The sequence below is a fragment of the Lissotriton helveticus genome, chromosome 2_2, assembly GCF_964261635.1.
Source record: "Lissotriton helveticus chromosome 2_2, aLisHel1.1, whole genome shotgun sequence".
NCBI classification, from domain to species: Eukaryota; Metazoa; Chordata; class Amphibia; order Caudata; family Salamandridae; genus Lissotriton; species Lissotriton helveticus.
Window position 1 is genome coordinate 301132501 of NC_136060.1, and position 18888 is coordinate 301151388.

Below are 18888 nucleotides of genomic sequence, written 5' to 3' on the forward strand. Positions count from 1 at the left end.
GAACAAGGCAGTGATTAGGCATAGGCACAGTCAATTCAGAACACCCTAAACTAAAGCTTAGATGTGCACACCAGTTCAATCCGCTTTCACCAATGTATTTATTGTAATGTAAAGTAATATGTTCACATGGCAAATTCCTTCATCTTCTTAAGTCTCGTGCCACTTACAATTTAAGCCCCAGAGTGAGATGCATTCTATAGATGCAGTTTGGACAATGCACGTCAAACAGAGTGCAGAATTGAGGAGACATCTTCTGAGTTCTCGGAAGCAGACAAACCTGTTCACACAGTAGTCATTCGAGTACTCTGTGAAGCACTGCCTTTCTAGGTCATGAAGAATTTTGAAGTTGAACAAAGTGGGGTGGTTTGGATGCCATCTTTATACACCTTTTCCAGATAGGTGATGTGAATCCACTGTCTAATTATTCAGAAGTAGTTTTGGTTGCTTTTTCAAATTTCAATTTCAGACACAGTCTTTTTGCAAGGTGATGGCTCACAGCAGGCAGTAAAGACGTCTCCAATGAGGAGAATACAAATCAATGTCACAATTAAATGTGAGATTTCTGCACCTGGTTCTCATCAGCCTTCCTGAAGCAATAATCGAGAGCAGACAAAAGGGCAGGTCTTGACTAAAAACTTTACCTTGATCAACAAACTGCAGGCTCACCCATTCCAGTGGTCCCAGTGCTCAAGCTCTCAACACGGAGTGTTAAATGTGCTGCAAACTCGCTGAAAATGCCTATACTTGGAATGTCAGTGCAAGGATCTGGGGTTCCCAGAAAATCAGAACTTTGCATTACTGAGCATGTCACGTTTACATCCAATTCAAAAGAGTATATCTGAAGCATCTACATGTGTCTTCAAAGGATGTATTGTTTTAAGTCGAGTAGCTTGTTGCACTTCAAGTTAAGAGCATGTATACATTTGACAGAGGATCAAAACACCACCTACTGCTACAGAAGCATATTTTAGTAGTACAAAGCACAGCATCTAGGAAAACAGGACAAGAGGAATGGGGATAATTTGGGTACACATTGACTGAGAATGTCACAGGCAAAACTAACTGTGTGATATGGTATTAGTGCAGTAAAGATGGTGAGATGCAGGCTGAAGGTTGCCTTTCATAGAAAGGTTGCTCTTAGGGATCTTTAAAGCAATAAATGAACCTGTCATGCTACAGGAAGTTTCAAATACTATTACTAGTTTGGCTTGTAATGAGGCACCTGTATTGCTATAGAGCTGCAATGATTAACTGTTACCAAGGTATGGCCAGCAAAATATTTTATCATTCCACGCAGGTGACTGTTATATCACGTTACTAAAAGTGGGCAGTTAAGAAAATCTGTGGGGTTTATACTGGGACACATAATTACTAAGCAGACAAAATACTTTTTAAGTACATTTCATATACAGTAATCCTACACATTGATACAAAGCAGTCAGTCGACTGAAATTCGGGGACTGCCCATCCACTTCAGCTTGCATAGTCTGCTTTCAGTAAAATAATATTTGTACAATTAATTAGTCGCATGTTCTTGCTGTTACACTATTAGACATGGTAAAGACACTGTACTCATCATATGGCCCTCACTGATCGGAACTCTGACCTGGGCGAGTAGATCTAGATTATCCAGGTGCTTCAGGTTTGGTCCTGGCCTATGTGAGCACATTCCAGGTGCTATACATTCTACACCAGCTAAAAGTTGTAACGAATGGAGTGATGTCAGAGCAAATCATAGTAAAGTACGGCACCAGCGAGGGAGTCCACTCCTTCTTATGCTCTGTGTTGAGAGAAGTAGCACCTCCTTGACAATCGCATTTGGACACGTGCATCGTTCTGGGCAGCCAGAGTTCATATCATTGTACACATATGCCATATTGTTATACACTGGCTCCAAGTTGAACATTTAATTGATCATTCCCAATCCTAAATTAAACCGGTGAGTCTTCGGTGGTCCCCATCATGCCCAATACTGAATAGGCGAATACAGTTAACTGCTTTAGGGAGTATCTTTCTGGGGTTATTTAACTGGGATACATTTTAGGAGTAATAATGTTCCCTTGTAAAAGGATAACTTCCAGGAAGTGGCTAGAAAGCTGGACTCCTTCAATGCTTTCCCAACATCCATATTCACTAAAGACTCCAGCATAAAACAAGATAATACTTATAAAAAGGGAATACCCATCATACCTAGTATACACTTTTCCACAAGTTATGATCTTGCCTGACAAGGTTGCTATGGGGGATGGTGGGCGGTGTGGCGGAGAGGGAAATCTGCCAGATTAAACTTTTACACAGGCCTGACTCACAGGGATGTGTTGGTGTCCACAGCTTGCATCTTTAATCATGTAAACAGCTGTCGCTATGTACAAATGCCCCTCTGCATGTGGGCAATGACTGCTGCTACCTACACCAATTCATAGAGCACGTTATGAAAAATTAAGGGAAATGGAAAACTGCCTATCAGAGCTTTATTCTATTGTGAAATGCATCTTCCAATGTTGACACAAGGAACACTGCACACAAAAAAACAAAAAAAAATAAAAAAACACAAAAAACATGAATCGTTAGGCACATTCTGGTGGTTAGCGAGCTACAGTTTGGTGGCGATTTAAGTGTAACTACACCAAGTGGCGTAATTTGAGGAATTTCGTGTAACATGAAATTCGCATTACCCAAGTGCACCTCAAATTTTGCCTAGGCCTACTGGTATCCAGGTTGTGTACCTCTGAGGATTAGACCTGGTGGAATGTACAAAATGGGCCTGAAGAATCACTGTTATAAGTTTTAAATTCTCCATTCTAGTCACACAAGAGTCCTGTATCTGGCACAGTTATAGTAGTAGATTCACTTTTGATAAAGGCTGGAGGCCCCTCAGGTCTAGCACTTAAACGCTATCTTGGATCAACAAAACTAAGGTTCAGGGCAGGATGCACAGACCTGCACAATCTCTCAACACTGCAGTGTTAAAACAACGATCATCCAGCTCAGACATCCTGGGCCCTCCTCAGCACCTAGGTAGATACTTTTACAACAAAGACCAGCTTGCATGGTGACTTTCAATCAATCAATCAAATATATCACTTGTAAAGCGCACTACTCACCCGTGAGGGTCTCAAGGCGCTGGGGTGGGGAATGCTGCTACTGCTCGAAAAGCCAGGTCTTGAGGAGTTTTCTGAAGGTCAGCAGGTCTTGGGTCTGCTGTAGGTGGATGGGGAGGGTGTTCCAGGTCTTGGCGGCGAGGTGGGAGAACGATCTGCCGCCTGAGGTCGCTCTTCAGAAGCGGGGGTCTGTAGCGAGGGCGAGGTCGGCGGAGCGGAGCTGGCGGGTGGGGGTGTAGAAGCTGAGTGGTATGTTGAGGTGCGTTGGTCCGGTGTTGTGGAGTGCCTTGTGTGCGTGGGTGAGGAGCTTGAAGGTTATACTCTTGTTGACCGGGAGCCAGTGCAGGTCTCAGGTGGGGTGTGATGAGGCTGCGGCGAGGGATGTCGAGGATCAGGCGTGCAGAGGCGTTCTAGATGCGTTGGAGCTGTCTCAGGAGTTTGGGCGAGGCTCCTGCGTAGAGAGCGTTTCCATAGTCCAACCTGCTGCTGACAAGGGCCTGGGTGATTGTTCTTCTCGTTTCAGTGGGGATCCACTTGTAGATCCTACGGAGCATGCGGAGGGTGTTGAAACAGGAGGAGGAGACGGCGTTGACCTGTTTAGTCATGGAGAGGGTGGAGTCGAGGAGGACCCCTAGGTTGCGTGCGTGGTCGGTAGGTGTTGGAGTGGTTCCCTGTGCGGTCGGCCACCAGGAGTCGTCCCAGGCCGAAGGGTTGGATCAGAGGATGAGGACCTCCGTCTTGTCAGAGTTCAGCTTCAGTCGGCTGTTCCTCATCCATTCAGCAACGGCCTTCATTCTTTCATGAAGGTTGGTTTTGGTGGTGTCAGGGTCCTTCGTGAGGGAGAGTATCAGCTGAGTGTCATCAGCGTAGGAGAGGATGTTGAGGTCGTGCCGACGGGCGACGTGGGCGAGCGGTGCCATGTAGATGTTAAACAGGGTTGGGCTGAGGGATGAGCCCTGGGGTATGCGGCAGATGATCTCGGTGGCTTCGGAGCGGAAGGGGGGGAAGGCGGACGCTCTGTGTTCTGCCAGAGAGGAAGGAGGTGGTCCAGTCCAGGGCCTTCTCTTGGATCCCAGCGTTGTGGAGGCATGTTCGTAGTGTGTGGTGACAGACCGTGTCAAAGGCGGCTGACAGGTCCAGGAGGATGAGGGCCGCCGTTTCTCCGTTGTCCAGCAGGGACTTTAGGTCATCGGTGGCGGCGATGAGGGCAGTCTCAGTACCGTGGAACCCGGACTGGGAAGGGTCCAGGATGTTCTCCTCGAGATAGCGGGTCAGTTGTTTGTTGACGGTCGTCTCGATGACCTTTGCCGGGAACGGGAGCAGGGAGATGGGCCGGAAGTTCTTGAGGTCCGCCTAGGGTTTCTTGAGTAAGGCGTTGATCTCAGCGTGCTTCCAGGTCTCAAGGAAGGTTGCTGTCTCGAAGGAGGTGTTGATGACTTTCCGGAGATGGGGTGCGATGGATGTGCTGGCTTTGTTGAAGATGTGGTGTGGGCATGGATAAGACGGAGATCCGTAGTGGATGGTATTTATGATCTTGATGGTGTCATCGTTGTTGATGTTGGTCCAGTAGAGCAGGCGGTTGGTGCGGATGGTGGTCATGGGGCAGAGGTCTCAGTGGTTGTAGGGGCGGTCTTGGCGTTGAAACGGTCATGGATGTCTGTAATCTTGGGGTGGAAGAAGGTGGCCAGGGAGTCGCAGAGGTCTTGCGAGGGTGGGACGTCGTTGGTGTTGGAGCTGGGGTTGGAGAGTTCCTTCACGATGTTGAAGAGTTCTTTGCTGTTGTGCGCATTGTTGTCTAGGCGGTCTTTAAAGGAGGCCCTTTTGGCGGATCTGATGAGGTGATGGTGTCTGCGGGTGGCATTCTTGTGGGCGGCGTGGCTGTCCGGTGTTCGTTCACAGAGCCATATCTTCTCCAGCTTTGCTTGGAGGCCCGGAGGTCTTCAGTGAACCAGCTGGCTTTCTTGTTGGTATGATTGTTGGAGGGTTTCTTGATCGGGGCGAGGGTGTGGGCGCAGTCGTTGATCCACTGTCTGAGGTTGCGGGCGGCGGGGTCGGTATGGTCAGCCGGTGGGATCTGTGCAAGGGTGGTGGTTAGCGGATCTTCGTGACTTTGCTCCAGCAGCGGTGAAAACATCTGTTGGGTGCGGTGGTGCGTGGTGGGTTTCTTGAAGGTGAAGTGGATGCAGTGGTGGTCGGTCCAGTGGAGCTCGGTGGTATGGTTAAAGGAGATGTGGGGGCTGGGGGAGAAGATGGGGTCAAGCGTGTGACCGGCAGAGTGGGTGGGTGTTGTGACAAGTTGTCTGAGTCCGAGGTTGGCTAGGTTGTCGATCAGGGTGGTGGGGTTGGTGTCGTCATTGTTCTCGAGGTGGAAGTTCCGGTCCCCGAGGAGGATGTAGTCCATGGAGGCGAGGGCGTGAGTGCTGACGAAGTTGGTGATGGAGTCGCTGAACTGTGGTCGGGGTCCGGGCGGTCTGTAGATGAGGGTTCCCCCGAGGGTGGTGTTGGGGTCGGTGTGGATCTGGAAGTGCAGGTGTTCGGCGGTGCGGAGGGTGTCGTCGGTGTTGGTCGAGACTCCGAGTGTTCCTGTGGATGATGGCTCTGTTGGTGCGGTCCTTGCGGGTGATCTTGTAGCCTTCCGGGACGGCTATGGCAGGTGCAGAGGCGGGGTTTAGCCAGGTCTCCGTCAGGAAGGCAACGTCTGGGGAGGTTGGGTCGAGTAGGTCCCAGAGTTTAACAGCATGTTTTCGGGCGGAGCTGGTGTTGAGAAGGATGCATCTGAGGTGGTTGGGTTCTTTCCTGGTTGGCAGCATGGTGGGGCGGATGCTTGTGAAGCTGCAGTACCGGCAGGTGAAAGCTCTGTGGGTGCACTTCGGGGCAGCCAGGAAGCAGGTGTGTGATCGTCCGGTGTTGAGTGTGTGGAGGGTTCTGGCATCGTAGCGGTGTCGGGCGTTGTGGCGTTCGTGGTGTCCAGGGGTCCTGGTGCTGGGCGCGGTCCAGGCACAGACGGGCTTGCCTTAGGTGCGCCAGCAGCGCACACGCTGAGCACGGCTGCGTAGCGGCTTCCATATGAGGGGATGTGGGAGGGAGGAGCAGCTGGGAGCGGGGCGACGAATGGGATTGCAGGTAGGCGGAGCAGGGGAATAAAAACAAGTCTGGGCGAGAAAGCAAGTACAGGCACAGGGGAATAAAAACAAGTCTGGGCAAGAAAGCAAGTACAGGCACAGGGGAATACAAAACAAGTCTGGCGAAGAAAGCAAGTTAGGCACAGGGAAAAAATACAAGATTAGGCAAAAACAATGCAGGCAGAGCCGTGCAGCAGCGTGGGGAGCGACCGACCTGCCTGCGAGCAGGGTCATAGGTCACTTTCATTGTAAACTAAATTTCAGGACGAACATTTCCAATAATTAGCCGATCCTATGTGCTCAGAGATACCCTCTGGTGCGTGTTGCACCATCCTAAGTTTAACTAGGAATATATTGATTGTACCTAAACAGTATTCATTAGAAATGATGTACGGATGTACTAAATCCCTGCTAAGGTGGACAAAAAGAAAGCTTTAGGAGCCTTACCCCAAAATAGATGAAGCCATTCCCCTGCATACGTCTTTTATGTCCTATAGATCATACTTCTAGGAAAGGAGATAATGATGTTTCAACTCATGGTTTAGAGCCATGTCGAAACAGACCCACATGAGTGTACTAGGTGTAATATGCAAGTTATCATGGAGACACGCCATTTTTCCAAGTGTAACTACAATGGCAGCAAACAAGAGAGTTTTTCTTGGATAGTCTATCTCCTTTTAAGTTTCTCAGATAAGCTATATTTCAATTATCCGTTTGAAAAAATATTTGTGAGCAGACTATACCTACAGTATGGGCAAAAATGTGATCTTATGTTGAGGCAAAAATGTTGGTAACCTCCCAATTACGCTTGCCTATTTTCAGAAAATAAATGTCATGTGAGGTTTGTTTTTCCACTCCTGCCTGTGCTACGTTTTGGGCACCAATTTCTGCATTTCAGCCACATTTTACTGATGGGCTAATTGAAATAAGATTGTAACACTTAGTTAAACAAATGTTGGTAAATGAAGCAGGATGATAACTGAAGTTGTTCACCCTTTGCAAGTATGCACTCGATGTATAGGCACTGACTTCTCTACAGATACAGAAAGGCCCAGGTGCATGGTTGGGCCAGACAAAGCGGAATCTTTAATTGAAGATCCAAAGAAAGTACACCGAGGGACTTTGAATAAAGAATCGCCCTTTGAGGCTATCCATTGCAGCTCAACTGAGGCTGGGAAGAAAGCAAGACATTCCCATTTAGCATTTCACACTTCTGTTGGAAAAATCACAAAACTTCACTTTATTAAAAATTGTTTTATTTCTCGGATGGGTTGATCCGAGGGAGGCATACCTTTGGACAGCTGAATTATATTTGTACTTAACAATTTCAGATAATCTCCTCTTGTTAAGCCTATAAATGCAGAAAAAGTGCAGTTGAAATTGTTTTTTTCCGCTCCATTGCAGGCGAAAAAGCTTTGACAACTGAATTACACCCAACCCTTGATTACACTCTAGCAGAATCAATTTAATTTACATGCAGATGCCATTATAGAACGCTGGGTTTTTTCGTTATGACTACAGCCAATATATTCCTCTCATAATGCATAGCAGACAATGAAACGGTAAGGACAGACTGTAATAACATCCAGCAGTTGGATAGCTGTTGCACTGGATGTCTACCCTCAGTATATCAGTGGACATCCATTAAATGGTGCCAATGTTGCAAAGAGTGTAATTGTTGTGTGACTGGCTTCTACAACACCTCGAGATCAGAACATTCAAAACACAACGGTAGCGCAAATGAACTCACCTTTCAGCGGATCATGCTCTGCCCTCATGATATCAATTAAAGAGTTCTCCAACGAGTGCATGTTCAAACTGTCGTACATTCTATTTCGATCCTGTAATGAAACAAAATAAATATCTAGGTCAAAATGCAGTAAACCTTTGTATTTGAAAACAAAACAATGGGGTACACCCACTACTTCAAAATAGGTCTCGCCTTTGAGACCTTATATATGTTTAGCCATGCAGCACATCTTGGGTGGGTGTGAGGAAGCGCTGGACTATTGGGCACTCTAGTAGGCAGGCAGAGTAGCTAGAGGCAGTTGCTGACTTCCTCTATAAAGCAGGCAGGAGGTAGGAGCGTTTTTCTTGTTGGCTGCATATTATTCGCATTTGCGCTGGCTCTGAGACGCTTCTAGCGCTTTTAAATTCCCCGTTTTTGTCATTTTATTTTGGTATTACTTTTAGCACAGTATCCCCTGTTTTTAGTCACTGTTCGCAATTCTGCACTTTAAACTGTGTCCTCACCGCTATTCAGGCGGCCCTGAACCTCGCTTCTTACAATTGGTGGGCGCCATCTTGGGTGGGTGTGAGGAAGCGCTGGACTATTGGGCGCTCTAGTAGGCAGGCAGAGTAGCTAGAGGCAGTTCCTGACTTCCTCTATAAAGCAGGCAGGAGGTAGGAGCGTTTTTCTTGTTGGCTGCATATTATTCGCATTTGCGCTGGCTCTGAGACGCTTCTAGCGCTTTTAAATTCCCCGTTTTTGTCATTTTATTTTGTTATTACTTTTAGCACAGTATCCCCTGTTTTTAGTCACTGTTCGCAATTCTGCACTTTAAACTGTGTCCTCACCGCTATTCAGGCGGCCCTGACCCTCGCTTCTTACAATTGGTGGGCGCCATCTTGGGCGAGTATGAGGAAGCGCTGGACTATTGGGCGCTCTAGTAGGCAGGCAGAGTAGCTAGAGCCCTATTTAAATTGGGCCATGACGCGCAGCGTGTGCGCGCAGCGTGTAAGCCGTCGCTACGCCGGAGTCACGCCAGAGTCCAGCCCGTCTGCGCCCGTCCGCGCTAAGGACGGGCTGGACGGCGGGACGGCTGGCCAAAATGAAGCTGGCTCATTGACTGGTAGGTACTCGCTACAAGAGATGCTAAGGCTTAAGCCTCCAAGACTTTCGTGCCATCATAGAAGCTCTCCTGACGTTCTTCTTTCATCGCCGCACTGTGGCTGCTTTTTGGCATGCCTCAGTAGCTCTGGTTTATCCCCCTCCACTCACTTATCATACTCTTCGGGGGATACTGGAGTTAAAACGCGGCACGAAGATTGTATTCTTGTCAATGCTCGCTCTCTTATTAAGAATAACATCATGTTTAAGGAGCTTATACTTGACAGGAAGCCCTCGTTGGCTTTCGTCACGGAGACATGGGCAAAGGACTCCTCTGGTCCTGACCTTATTGAAGCAGTCCCACAGGGGTACTGCCTGATACGGCACGACAGAGTGGGCCGTGTGGGAGGTGGGCTAGCCATTCTTTATAAAGAGTGCTTCCAATGCCTTATTACACCTATCAAGGCTCCTAGGGATGCCTTTGAGGCTCTCTATTTTTCTCTGACAGGCCCCCATAAATTTACATTTAACGGACTTCTAGTTTATCGTCCTCCAGGCCCTAGAACCGATTTCGGACTGCAATTGCTTCACATCCTAGAACCTTATTTTGGCTGTGAAAACCTGACGGTTCTGGGAGATTTTAATTTCCATCTTGAGCTGTCAGAGGCCCATGATACCATTTCCCTGGTGGATGGTATGCTAGCTTGTGGACTTTTCCAACTGGTGAAAGTGGCCACCCATCGAGCAGGACACACGCTCGATGGAATCTTTTCCAACGATCGGAGATTGACAGTAAATGATTCTTTTTTTCTGTCATGGTCAGATCACTTGGCCGTACCTTTCACTATGTCCTGTCCGATCCTGGATGGCTTCAGAAATATTCCGAGCAAGACGGAATTGCGTAGGAATCTGAATAATATCACAGAAGGTTCCTTTACACCCTGGATCACCAGTTTGTCTACTTCCTTGGGGGACAATGTCCAGTCGGCTGTTTCACAATATAATAAGATCATCACAGAGGCTCTGGACTCTTTGGCTCCTATACGGCCATGCTATTCTGCTAGGAAAAGACCTTCAGCCCCATGGTTCACGGAGCATCTAAGACTACTCCGACAGGAAGCCAGGAGACAGGAGCGCCTATGGCATACCAGCTGGGATCTAAGGGAAAAGGAAATCCATAAGATCTTGATAAGAAAGTATAAAATGGAAGTTATTAGGGTAAAACAAGAATACTTTACTGCCCTAACTTCCTCACTTTCATCTCCTAAAGAGCTCTTTAGGATTGCAGATTCCCTTACTACCCTTCAGACCCCTGATCCGGTGATTGCGTCACAGGAGTTATGCAACAATATTGCGACGTTCTTCCAGACTAAGATCCTGGACATTTATACCGCTCTAGAGTTGCTGAAACCTGTTACTACTAAGCCCGTTGCCCCAGCTGTCCTGGACTCTGGCCTTTCGGAGAAATCTCCGGTATGGTGCCTGGAATCCTTCCCTTCTCTCTCCTTACAGGATGCAGAGATACTCCTCAGTAAAATTAAATCTGGCTCTCCTCTAGATGTCTGTCCGCTTAAGATCCTAAAGCAGTGTGGAGACTCTCTTTTACCCCCTCTTGTAGACATCATGAATAGGGCCATGAGGGAGGGCATTTTTCCCCAGCAGTGGAAAAATGCAGTAGTAAGACCTCTACTTAAGAAACCCTCTCTTGACCCTGGGGTACTAAAGAATTTCCGTCCCATCTCACTGCTCCCAGCCCCCGCGAAGATGTTAGAAATCCATCTGAATAAACATCTTGCCGCCTTCGTGGAAAATTCTAGCTGTTTGGATCCTTCCCAGCATGGATTCAGGAGGGAACATAGTACAGAGTCTGCCCTCACCATAGTACTAGATAATATCCGTATGTGTGTGGATGGGGGACAGACCTCCCTCCTGATCCTCTTAGACCTTACTGCCGCCTTCGATACCCTTTCTCCCTCAGTGCTAACATCTCGCCTGAGGGAGATTGGGGTTCAGGGGGAGGCATTGGCTCTACTCACCTCTTTCCTCGACAAGCGTGAGCAAAGAGTGAAGCTGGGTAGGTTTCTATCTCCATCCCTGTCTGTGCAATGTGGGGTCCCTCAGGGGTCGGCGCTTAGTCCGACCCTTTTTAACATCTATGTGACCCCCCTTGCCAGACTAATTAGATCTTTTGGGATGGAGGTAGTCTCCTATGCGGATGACACCCAGATCCTCGTCTCTCTCTCCCAGTCAGTTACCCCGACCGCCTCCAATTTTAGATCTTGCATGGAGGCGGTCGGACAGTGGATGATTCACAATTCACTGAAACTGAATGGGGAGAAGACTGAGGTGATGGTGTTTGGAGGCAAGGAGGAGGTATGGTCAGCGGAATGGTGGCCGGATTCACTTGGAGCATGTCCCGTTCCTGCGGCATCTGCTAAAAATCTTGGGGTGATGATTGATCCTTCCCTCAGTATGTGTCAACAGGTAAATAGGACTATTGCTACCTGCTGGGGCGTTCTACGCATACTGAGGAGGATTAAGCACTACCTTTCGCAGCAGGCTAGGAAACAACTGGCAGTGGCTTTAGTGGGTTCTCGCCTGGATTACTGCAATGCGCTGTATGCGGGGCTGAACAAAAGCCTGCTGCAGCGCTTGCAGGTGGTCCAGAATGCAGCGGCTAGGTTCGCTCTGGATCTACCACGGGGCACCTCGGCCACACTGGCTAGGAAACAGCTTCATTGGCTCCCCATGGAGGATCGTATTCTGTTTAAAACCCTGTGTTTAATCTATAGGGCTCTAGCAAGAAAGCCTTATAGGAATCGGTTCCATCCTGTCTTGTTATAATCCTTGTAGGAACTTACGTTCCTCTAACAAGGCTCTCCTATCGGTCCCGCGCATCCGGAAAGCCAGATGGGGAGGTAAAGCCTTTTCCAATCTGGCACCCAAGTGGTGGAATGTTCTTCCTATGGAATTGAGGTCCCTCCCCACCCTGCAGCTTTTTAGAAAGGCCCTGAAGACTCGTCTTTTTGCGCTCGCATATGTGTAGTTTGATTTGCCATCTTCTGATTTATTTTTAGGCGCCCCGACACCTTAGGGTTTTGGTTTGCGCGATACAAATTATTTTCAAATCAAATCAATCAAATCAATCCTAGGAGCTGTGCTGCCAGGGACTTTAGAGCTATACAATTATTACACGCTGGGTAATACACTGTGATTCAGCAATACATGCTTGCATCAAGAAACATTTATGAACACATTTCAAGGCTTTTTAACGCACAGACAAGTGCCTCGATGCAAATCAACAGCACTATAACATTCTGTATGCGACTGCATCACTAAAGTATTGAACAGCCCATGAAAAAAGCTGTGAGGTACTTTCCAATGGCAGAGACATCACATTACTCCTGCCCAAGCCTCTAATCACCAAGCACCCTTCTCACGACTTTTCCATTCAAAACACTGCTCGCACTATCCGTTTATCAGCAAGCACGACCCTGTCCCAGACACCTGAGCTTAGGAGCACTGGACATCGCACCAAAAACCAAATGCTCCCATTTGTCAGGTAGAGGGGAAATAATTGATCAACAGAGACAGCATAAGCATCATTTAATCTCCGTGTACATAAAAACTAAAAAATCAACTTGAAATTGTGTAATGTAACTGGCGCTTTTGTAAAGCGGTCCAATAGCTTCGTGTCAGTCAAGTTCTTGCTCTACAAAAAAGCCCCTAAAAATGAATCTGACATTGTCTAATGTAACGTGCCTTCATGTAACACACTTAAACATCTTCAGGTCGCCAGAGGCCACGTTATATAACAAATAGCTCAGTCCCTGGGAAGCTGCTGTGAATGTTCTCCGAAATTAGAGAACTGAGAGGAGGAGGATGACAGGAAGCGACAAAGGGGCGGGCATGCAGCGACATGGGAGGTGGCAGGGACGAATGCTGCTCCCATTTGTCAGGAAGAGGGTAAATAATGAATAAACTGGGTGGTGTAGACATCAGAATCTCAGCGTTCCTAAAAACAAAAAAAAATAACCTGGCCTTGTAAAGTGCTTTAATACCTTTGAGTTAGTCGAGTTCAAGCTCTTTAAAAATGCCCCCCAAAATGTATCTGACATTATGTAATAGCGCGCTTTACATGAGCGCTAGTTCTAACACCTTTGGGTCGCTAGAGTTCACATTATATAAATAAGCGCGAGAGAAAATGAGACAGGAGTTGCCCAAGCCTAGCCATTAACTTACTTGCAAGGTTGGGCTGCTGAAGGTCCAGTGACCGAGGCTCGTAAAGCAACAAGCAGCGAAGCAAGAGGGGATTTGGGGGAAATCTTAGCACTTTGAAGTTAAAGAAAACTAAAGATGCGATTTCAAAACAGTCCGAAGTGTCTATATTTCATCTCTGTATTTCAATAGAGAGATTAAGTGAATGACGGTTGCCAGAGACAGGCAAACAGTGACAAGCAGGAATCTAAGAAAATAGTCCCCGCCCCCCAAATGAACACAAATACAGAATCGTAATGTTAACAGTAATAGGGCGGTGCTCTGTGGGAGGAAACCAAACAAAAAGGAAGGACAAAGAGGAAGGAAGGATTAACCAATAACAAGAATGCATTTTTGAACAATTGAAAGAACGAATATAAAGGCAATGGGCGGGCGTGTAAGCCCACAGAGTGAATACAGCATGTCTCGAGTAGGCAGTGCATGAGCTGCCTAGGCACGACCTAATAGGTTATCGGAAGCATGCTCCATAGGTGTACACAACAGACACCATGTTATCACGAACGTTACATTACGTAGACATACACACCAACGCGGGATGAAAATTCTAAGACAACTGGCTAGCATGTGCTATAGTTACACCAACCAAGAAAATGTTTATTGACTATATGACATTTTAGTAGGTCAATCTGAAGCATCCAAAGAACACGGCTAAAGAACCCTTTAAACAATAAATGCACTAAGTATTAGCAAAGTCAATAAGTCTTGCAAGAGACAGCTTTTGTGACAGATGGCTGCTGCTTAAGCATATGTGGGGTCATCCTGGAATGGCTTTTCTAAAACAATTTCTTTTAAAATAAAAAACGGCCACCACATGGGAGTGACCTCTCAGCAATAATTTTGGAATTTTTCTCAGGTTTTATAAAACACACATTCAAAGACCTCCAATGTGCATGAGCACACATAGGCAGCCATCCAGGAATGAATTAAAATCCATTTAAAGATGGCAGTCGGCCAATACAGTAGCGAGCACTAGTGACAGTGCAAGGAGGGGGGGTGGAAGGGGGGTCTAATGTATTAGAATAGCAAAGGGAGCAAAAGGATCAGGAAGAGATAGGGAGTGAAAATAGTTTTTCATGTAGTGAATTACAAGGTTGACATTTGCAGTGGAATACTACAACTCATTCCATTAAAATGGCGAGACTGGAAGGTTCCTTTAGTGAGACAAGAAAAAGAGGAAAGACCTCGAATTAGAGCAGATAACTGAGAAAGTTCAGAAAACCATTGACTAAAGAGTAAGGGCGCTCACAAAGCCTATATTGGCTACAATAGGTCGGTTTGCTAAAATACACTTCTAAAGGAATGAAACCTACAAATTCCCTCTATTTGTGTCTTATGATAGGATTAAACATTCTCAAACTTTAATTGCCATCAAATTACCCATACTGATTCACAAAAACATTTTAAAAGGTTTAGATATTTAACTTCGGAACATGTATGAAGGAAATACCGGTTATTTCCTTTTCAACCCACAGCTTCTACTCAAATCCAACAAGCATGAACAAAATCAAAACAATTACCTTTAAACTTTTCTAAAATGGTATCATCCAAACAGCCAAATACATATACTGCTACCAGGAGCAGTATTTACATGTAGTTTTGTAGGTCTCAAAGATAATCCTTTTCAAATATGAAATAGTTGGTAGGTAGGTTTATTTTGCTTTGTGAACTTATGTTGGGTTAGGGGACACATTTTAAATTTACAGGCTGAAATTCTGATTAACTGAAACTGCAAAGCACCCTTTTCTGCTTTTTTCCATTTCAAATTTGGAAAGATCTGTGGTGTTCCAGGTTATAGACTCTGTAAACGACAACTCTAAAAAAAAAAAAAAAATAAATAAATAAAGCAAAGCACTAAAATAGAATAGTATATCACTTGGAATGCATTTATACCCGAGGGTGTCTAGGTGCAATATCAGACAGTAAACCGAAAGGAGGCGCATAGGCCATAACCTAAGATTAAAAAAAAAGAGAGGTTTTAAGAGGTTTTTAAAAAAACAGATAAGAGTCCACGTTAGAGTTGGAGAGTGGGTAGGGAATTCCATAGCTTGACTGATGCTACCGAAAAGGAGCGGCCACACCTTGTCTTCCGAAATCTGGAGATCACATGTTCTGTGAAGCGGATCTCGGGAGTCTCCCAGGGGTGTACTATTGAAAAATACTTCAGATGTGGCATACCCTTGCTATGCCTGGCTTTGTATACCATGCTCAGAACCTTAAAGCAGATACGCTTCCTGATGGGAAGCCAATGAAGGGAACAAATCCCCTCCCTGGCTGACAGATGCTTAGGAGTTTTCAAAATAAGACCGGGCGTTGCGTTCTGCACAACTTGGTGCTTATTGAGGGAGAAGACACCATTGATTGGTACAGAGCGTTGCAATAGTCCAGACGGGAGAGGATCAGAGCGATAATGATAGACTTAGGCAGCTCAGACTGAATATATGGCAGAACCTTTCTCAAAATCCTTCGACTATAAAAACATGTACTAACCGTACGGCTGACCTGTGCGTCAAAGCTCAGATCATCATCGAAGATGATCCCCAGATGTTTTGCTGTACTAACCGGGACCGGGAGGGGACCACAGATCTCCGATCTGTCTACAATTATTTTCAGTGAATTGTCTTTCATCCAGCTAATAATGGTGTACACTAATTGAACCTCCTCAACACCCGATGCAGGTCATTTGAGATGGAGAAGACAATTTGCGTATCAGCCTAGGCCGGGTCACCCCTCCTGCCGCCGTCACCCTTCTGCCTGCTGCCTCTCTACCGAGCGACCCAGCCGCCGCTGAGCCGCCGGGCCGTGCAGATTTCCCGCCGCTGCCTCCCTGCGGCCCCGCCCACCACCAGCCCATTGGACGACCCGCCCCCGCCTCCCAGCTGACCTGCCCTCCCGGCTCCAGATTTAAGGGGGATTGCAGCGAGAGACCAGGAGTGACCACTGTGCCTTTAACTAGGCCGGGTCACCCCTCCTGCCGCCGTCACCCTTCTGCCTGCTGCCTCTGTACCGAGCGACCCAGCCGCCGCTGAGCCACCCGGCCGTGCAGATTTCCCGCCGCTGCCTCCCTGCGGCCCCGCCCACCACCAGCCCATTGGACGACCCGCCCCCGCCTCCCAGCTGACCCGCCCTCCTGGCTCCAGATTTAAGGGGGATTGCAGCGAGAGACCAGGAGTGACCACTGCCTTTAACTAGGCCGGGTCACCCCTCCTGCCGCCGTCACCCTTCTGCCTGCTGCCTCTGTACCGAGCGACCCAGCCGCCGCTGAGCCGCCCGGCCGTGCAGATTTCCCGCCGCTGCCTCCCTGCGGCCCCGCCCACCACCAGCCCATTGGACGACCCGCCCCCGCCTCCCAGCTGACCCGCCCTCCCGGCTCCAGATTTATGACGCCCCCAGAGCGACCGCGCAGCGGACGCGCGCAGCGGGAGCACCGACTGAGCGCCGAAGGTGCGCCAAAGGTAAGCCCGTCTGCGCCCGTCCGCGCCTGGCCCGCGCCCAGTGCCAGGACCCCTGGCCCCCGCAGACTCCAGCCCTCCCGCCGGACCTACGCCGCCGCCGAACTCTACGCACTCAACGCCGGCCGAACACCGGGTTGCTACCGAGCCACCCCGAGACGCACCCACGGACCCTTCAGCTGCCACTCCTGCAAGTTCACCTGCAACCGGACCCACGCTACACCAGCACCCACCAAGCCGAACTCCAGCAGCACCCACCTGAAGTGCATCCTGCTCAACACCCGCTCCGTCCACAGACACGCCGTCGAGATCTGGAACCTGCTCGACACCACAGCCCCAGACGTCGCCTTCCTCACGGAAACCTGGATGAACGCCTCCTCGGCGCCGGACATCACCATCGCCATCCCGGACGGCTACAAGATCATCCGGAGGGACCGCGTCAACCAGACAGGAGGAGGCATCGCCATCATCCACAGGAACACCATCCGCATCACGACCAACGCCGACGACACCCTCGCACCCACCGAACACCTGCACTTCCAGATCCACATCAACCCCAAGACCACCCTCAGAGGCACCCTCATCTACAGACCCCCGGGACCACGCACACAATTCAGCGAGGACATCGCCGACTTCATCAGCCCGCACGCCCTCCTCTCCGCGGACTACATCCTCCTCGGGGACCTCAACTTCCACCTGGAGAACAACAACGACCGCAACACCACCTCCCTGCTGGACAACCTCGCCAACCTCGGACTCAAGCAACTGGTGACCTCCCCCACCCACTACGCCGGACACACACTCGACCCGGTCTTCTCTTCCAGCAAGGACATCGCCTTCAGCCACGCCACGGGACTCCACTGGACGGACCACAGCTGCGTCCACTTCAGCTTCAGAAGGACCACACTCCACCATCACCAGCAACAGGTTCCCCGCAGAAGCTGGAACAAGATCACTGCAGACCAGCTCGCTACGTCCCTGAGCAAGAACCCTCCCACCAGCACAATGAACCCCAGCCAAGCGGCCACCAACCTCACGAAATGGATCAGCGACTGCGCAGACGACCTCGCACCTCTGAAGACCCCGCCGAGCAGACCCGGAAGCAAGAAAGCCCCATGGTTCAACGACGAACTCAAGAGCTCCAAGAAGAACTGCAGAGCACTCGAGAAATCCTGGCGCAGAGACCCAACACCGGACAACATGCCTGCCCTCAAGCTCGCCACCCGAAAACACCACCATCTGATCCGCGCCACCAAGAAAACTGCATTCAAGGAACGACTGGACAACAACGCACACAACAGCAAGGAACTCTTCAACATCGTGAAAGAGCTCTCCAACCCCAACGCCGGTAACAACGACATCACCCCTTCGCAAGACCTCTGCAACTCCCTCGCCTTCTACTTCCACAACAAGATCGCGGACATCCACAACAGCTTCAGCACTCAACCGACGTACGCCACGACCGAACCACCGCCCCCCACCACCACCCTCCGCGCCTGGACCCCGATCAGCACCGAAGACACCATCCGCACGATGAACTCCATCCACTCCGGATCTCCGACAGACCGCTGCCCTCACCACGTCTTCAACAAGGCCGACGCTGTCATCGCACCCCACCTGCGGGACATCATCAACACCTCCTTCGACTCCGCCACCTTCCCGGAGAGCTGGAAGCACGCCGAACTCAGCCCTCTTCTCAAGAAACCATCAGCCGACCCCACCGACCTCAAGAACTACCGCCCCATCTCGCTGCTCCCGTTCCCGGCAAAAGTCATCGAGAAGACCGTCAACAAGCAACTGGCCGCCTTCCTCGAGACGAACGGTTCCCTCGACCTCTCGCAGTCTGGCTTCCGGGCCAACCACAGCACCGAGACCGCCCTGATCGCAGCTACCGATGACATCCGAGCCCTGCTCGACAACGGAGAAACAGCGGCCCTCATCCTCCTTGACCTCTCCGCGGCCTTCGACACTGTCTGCCACCGTACCCTAGTACAGCGCCTCAGCAACGTCGGAATCCAGGAGAAGGCACTGGAGTGGATCATCTCCTTCCTCGCCGGAAGGACACAGAGTCGGCCTCCCCCCGTTCAGATCGAAGGCCACCGAAGTCA

The 18888-nt window shown here is 49.1% G+C and overlaps 1 protein-coding gene across 8 annotated transcripts in view; it reads right to left on the bottom strand.

Moving 5' to 3' along the window:
• The window catches only part of CPEB2 (cytoplasmic polyadenylation element binding protein 2), a 211270-nt gene that overhangs the window by 107421 nt on the left and 84961 nt on the right, over window positions 1-18888 (bottom strand). For all 8 annotated transcript variants that reach the window (XM_078678458.1, XM_078678461.1, XM_078678453.1 and 5 more), the window contains exon 3: window positions 7974-8064. In XM_078678458.1, the coding sequence (XP_078534584.1) occupies window positions 7974-8064 (91 nt within the window). The remainder of the gene's footprint in view (window positions 1-7973; window positions 8065-18888) is intronic.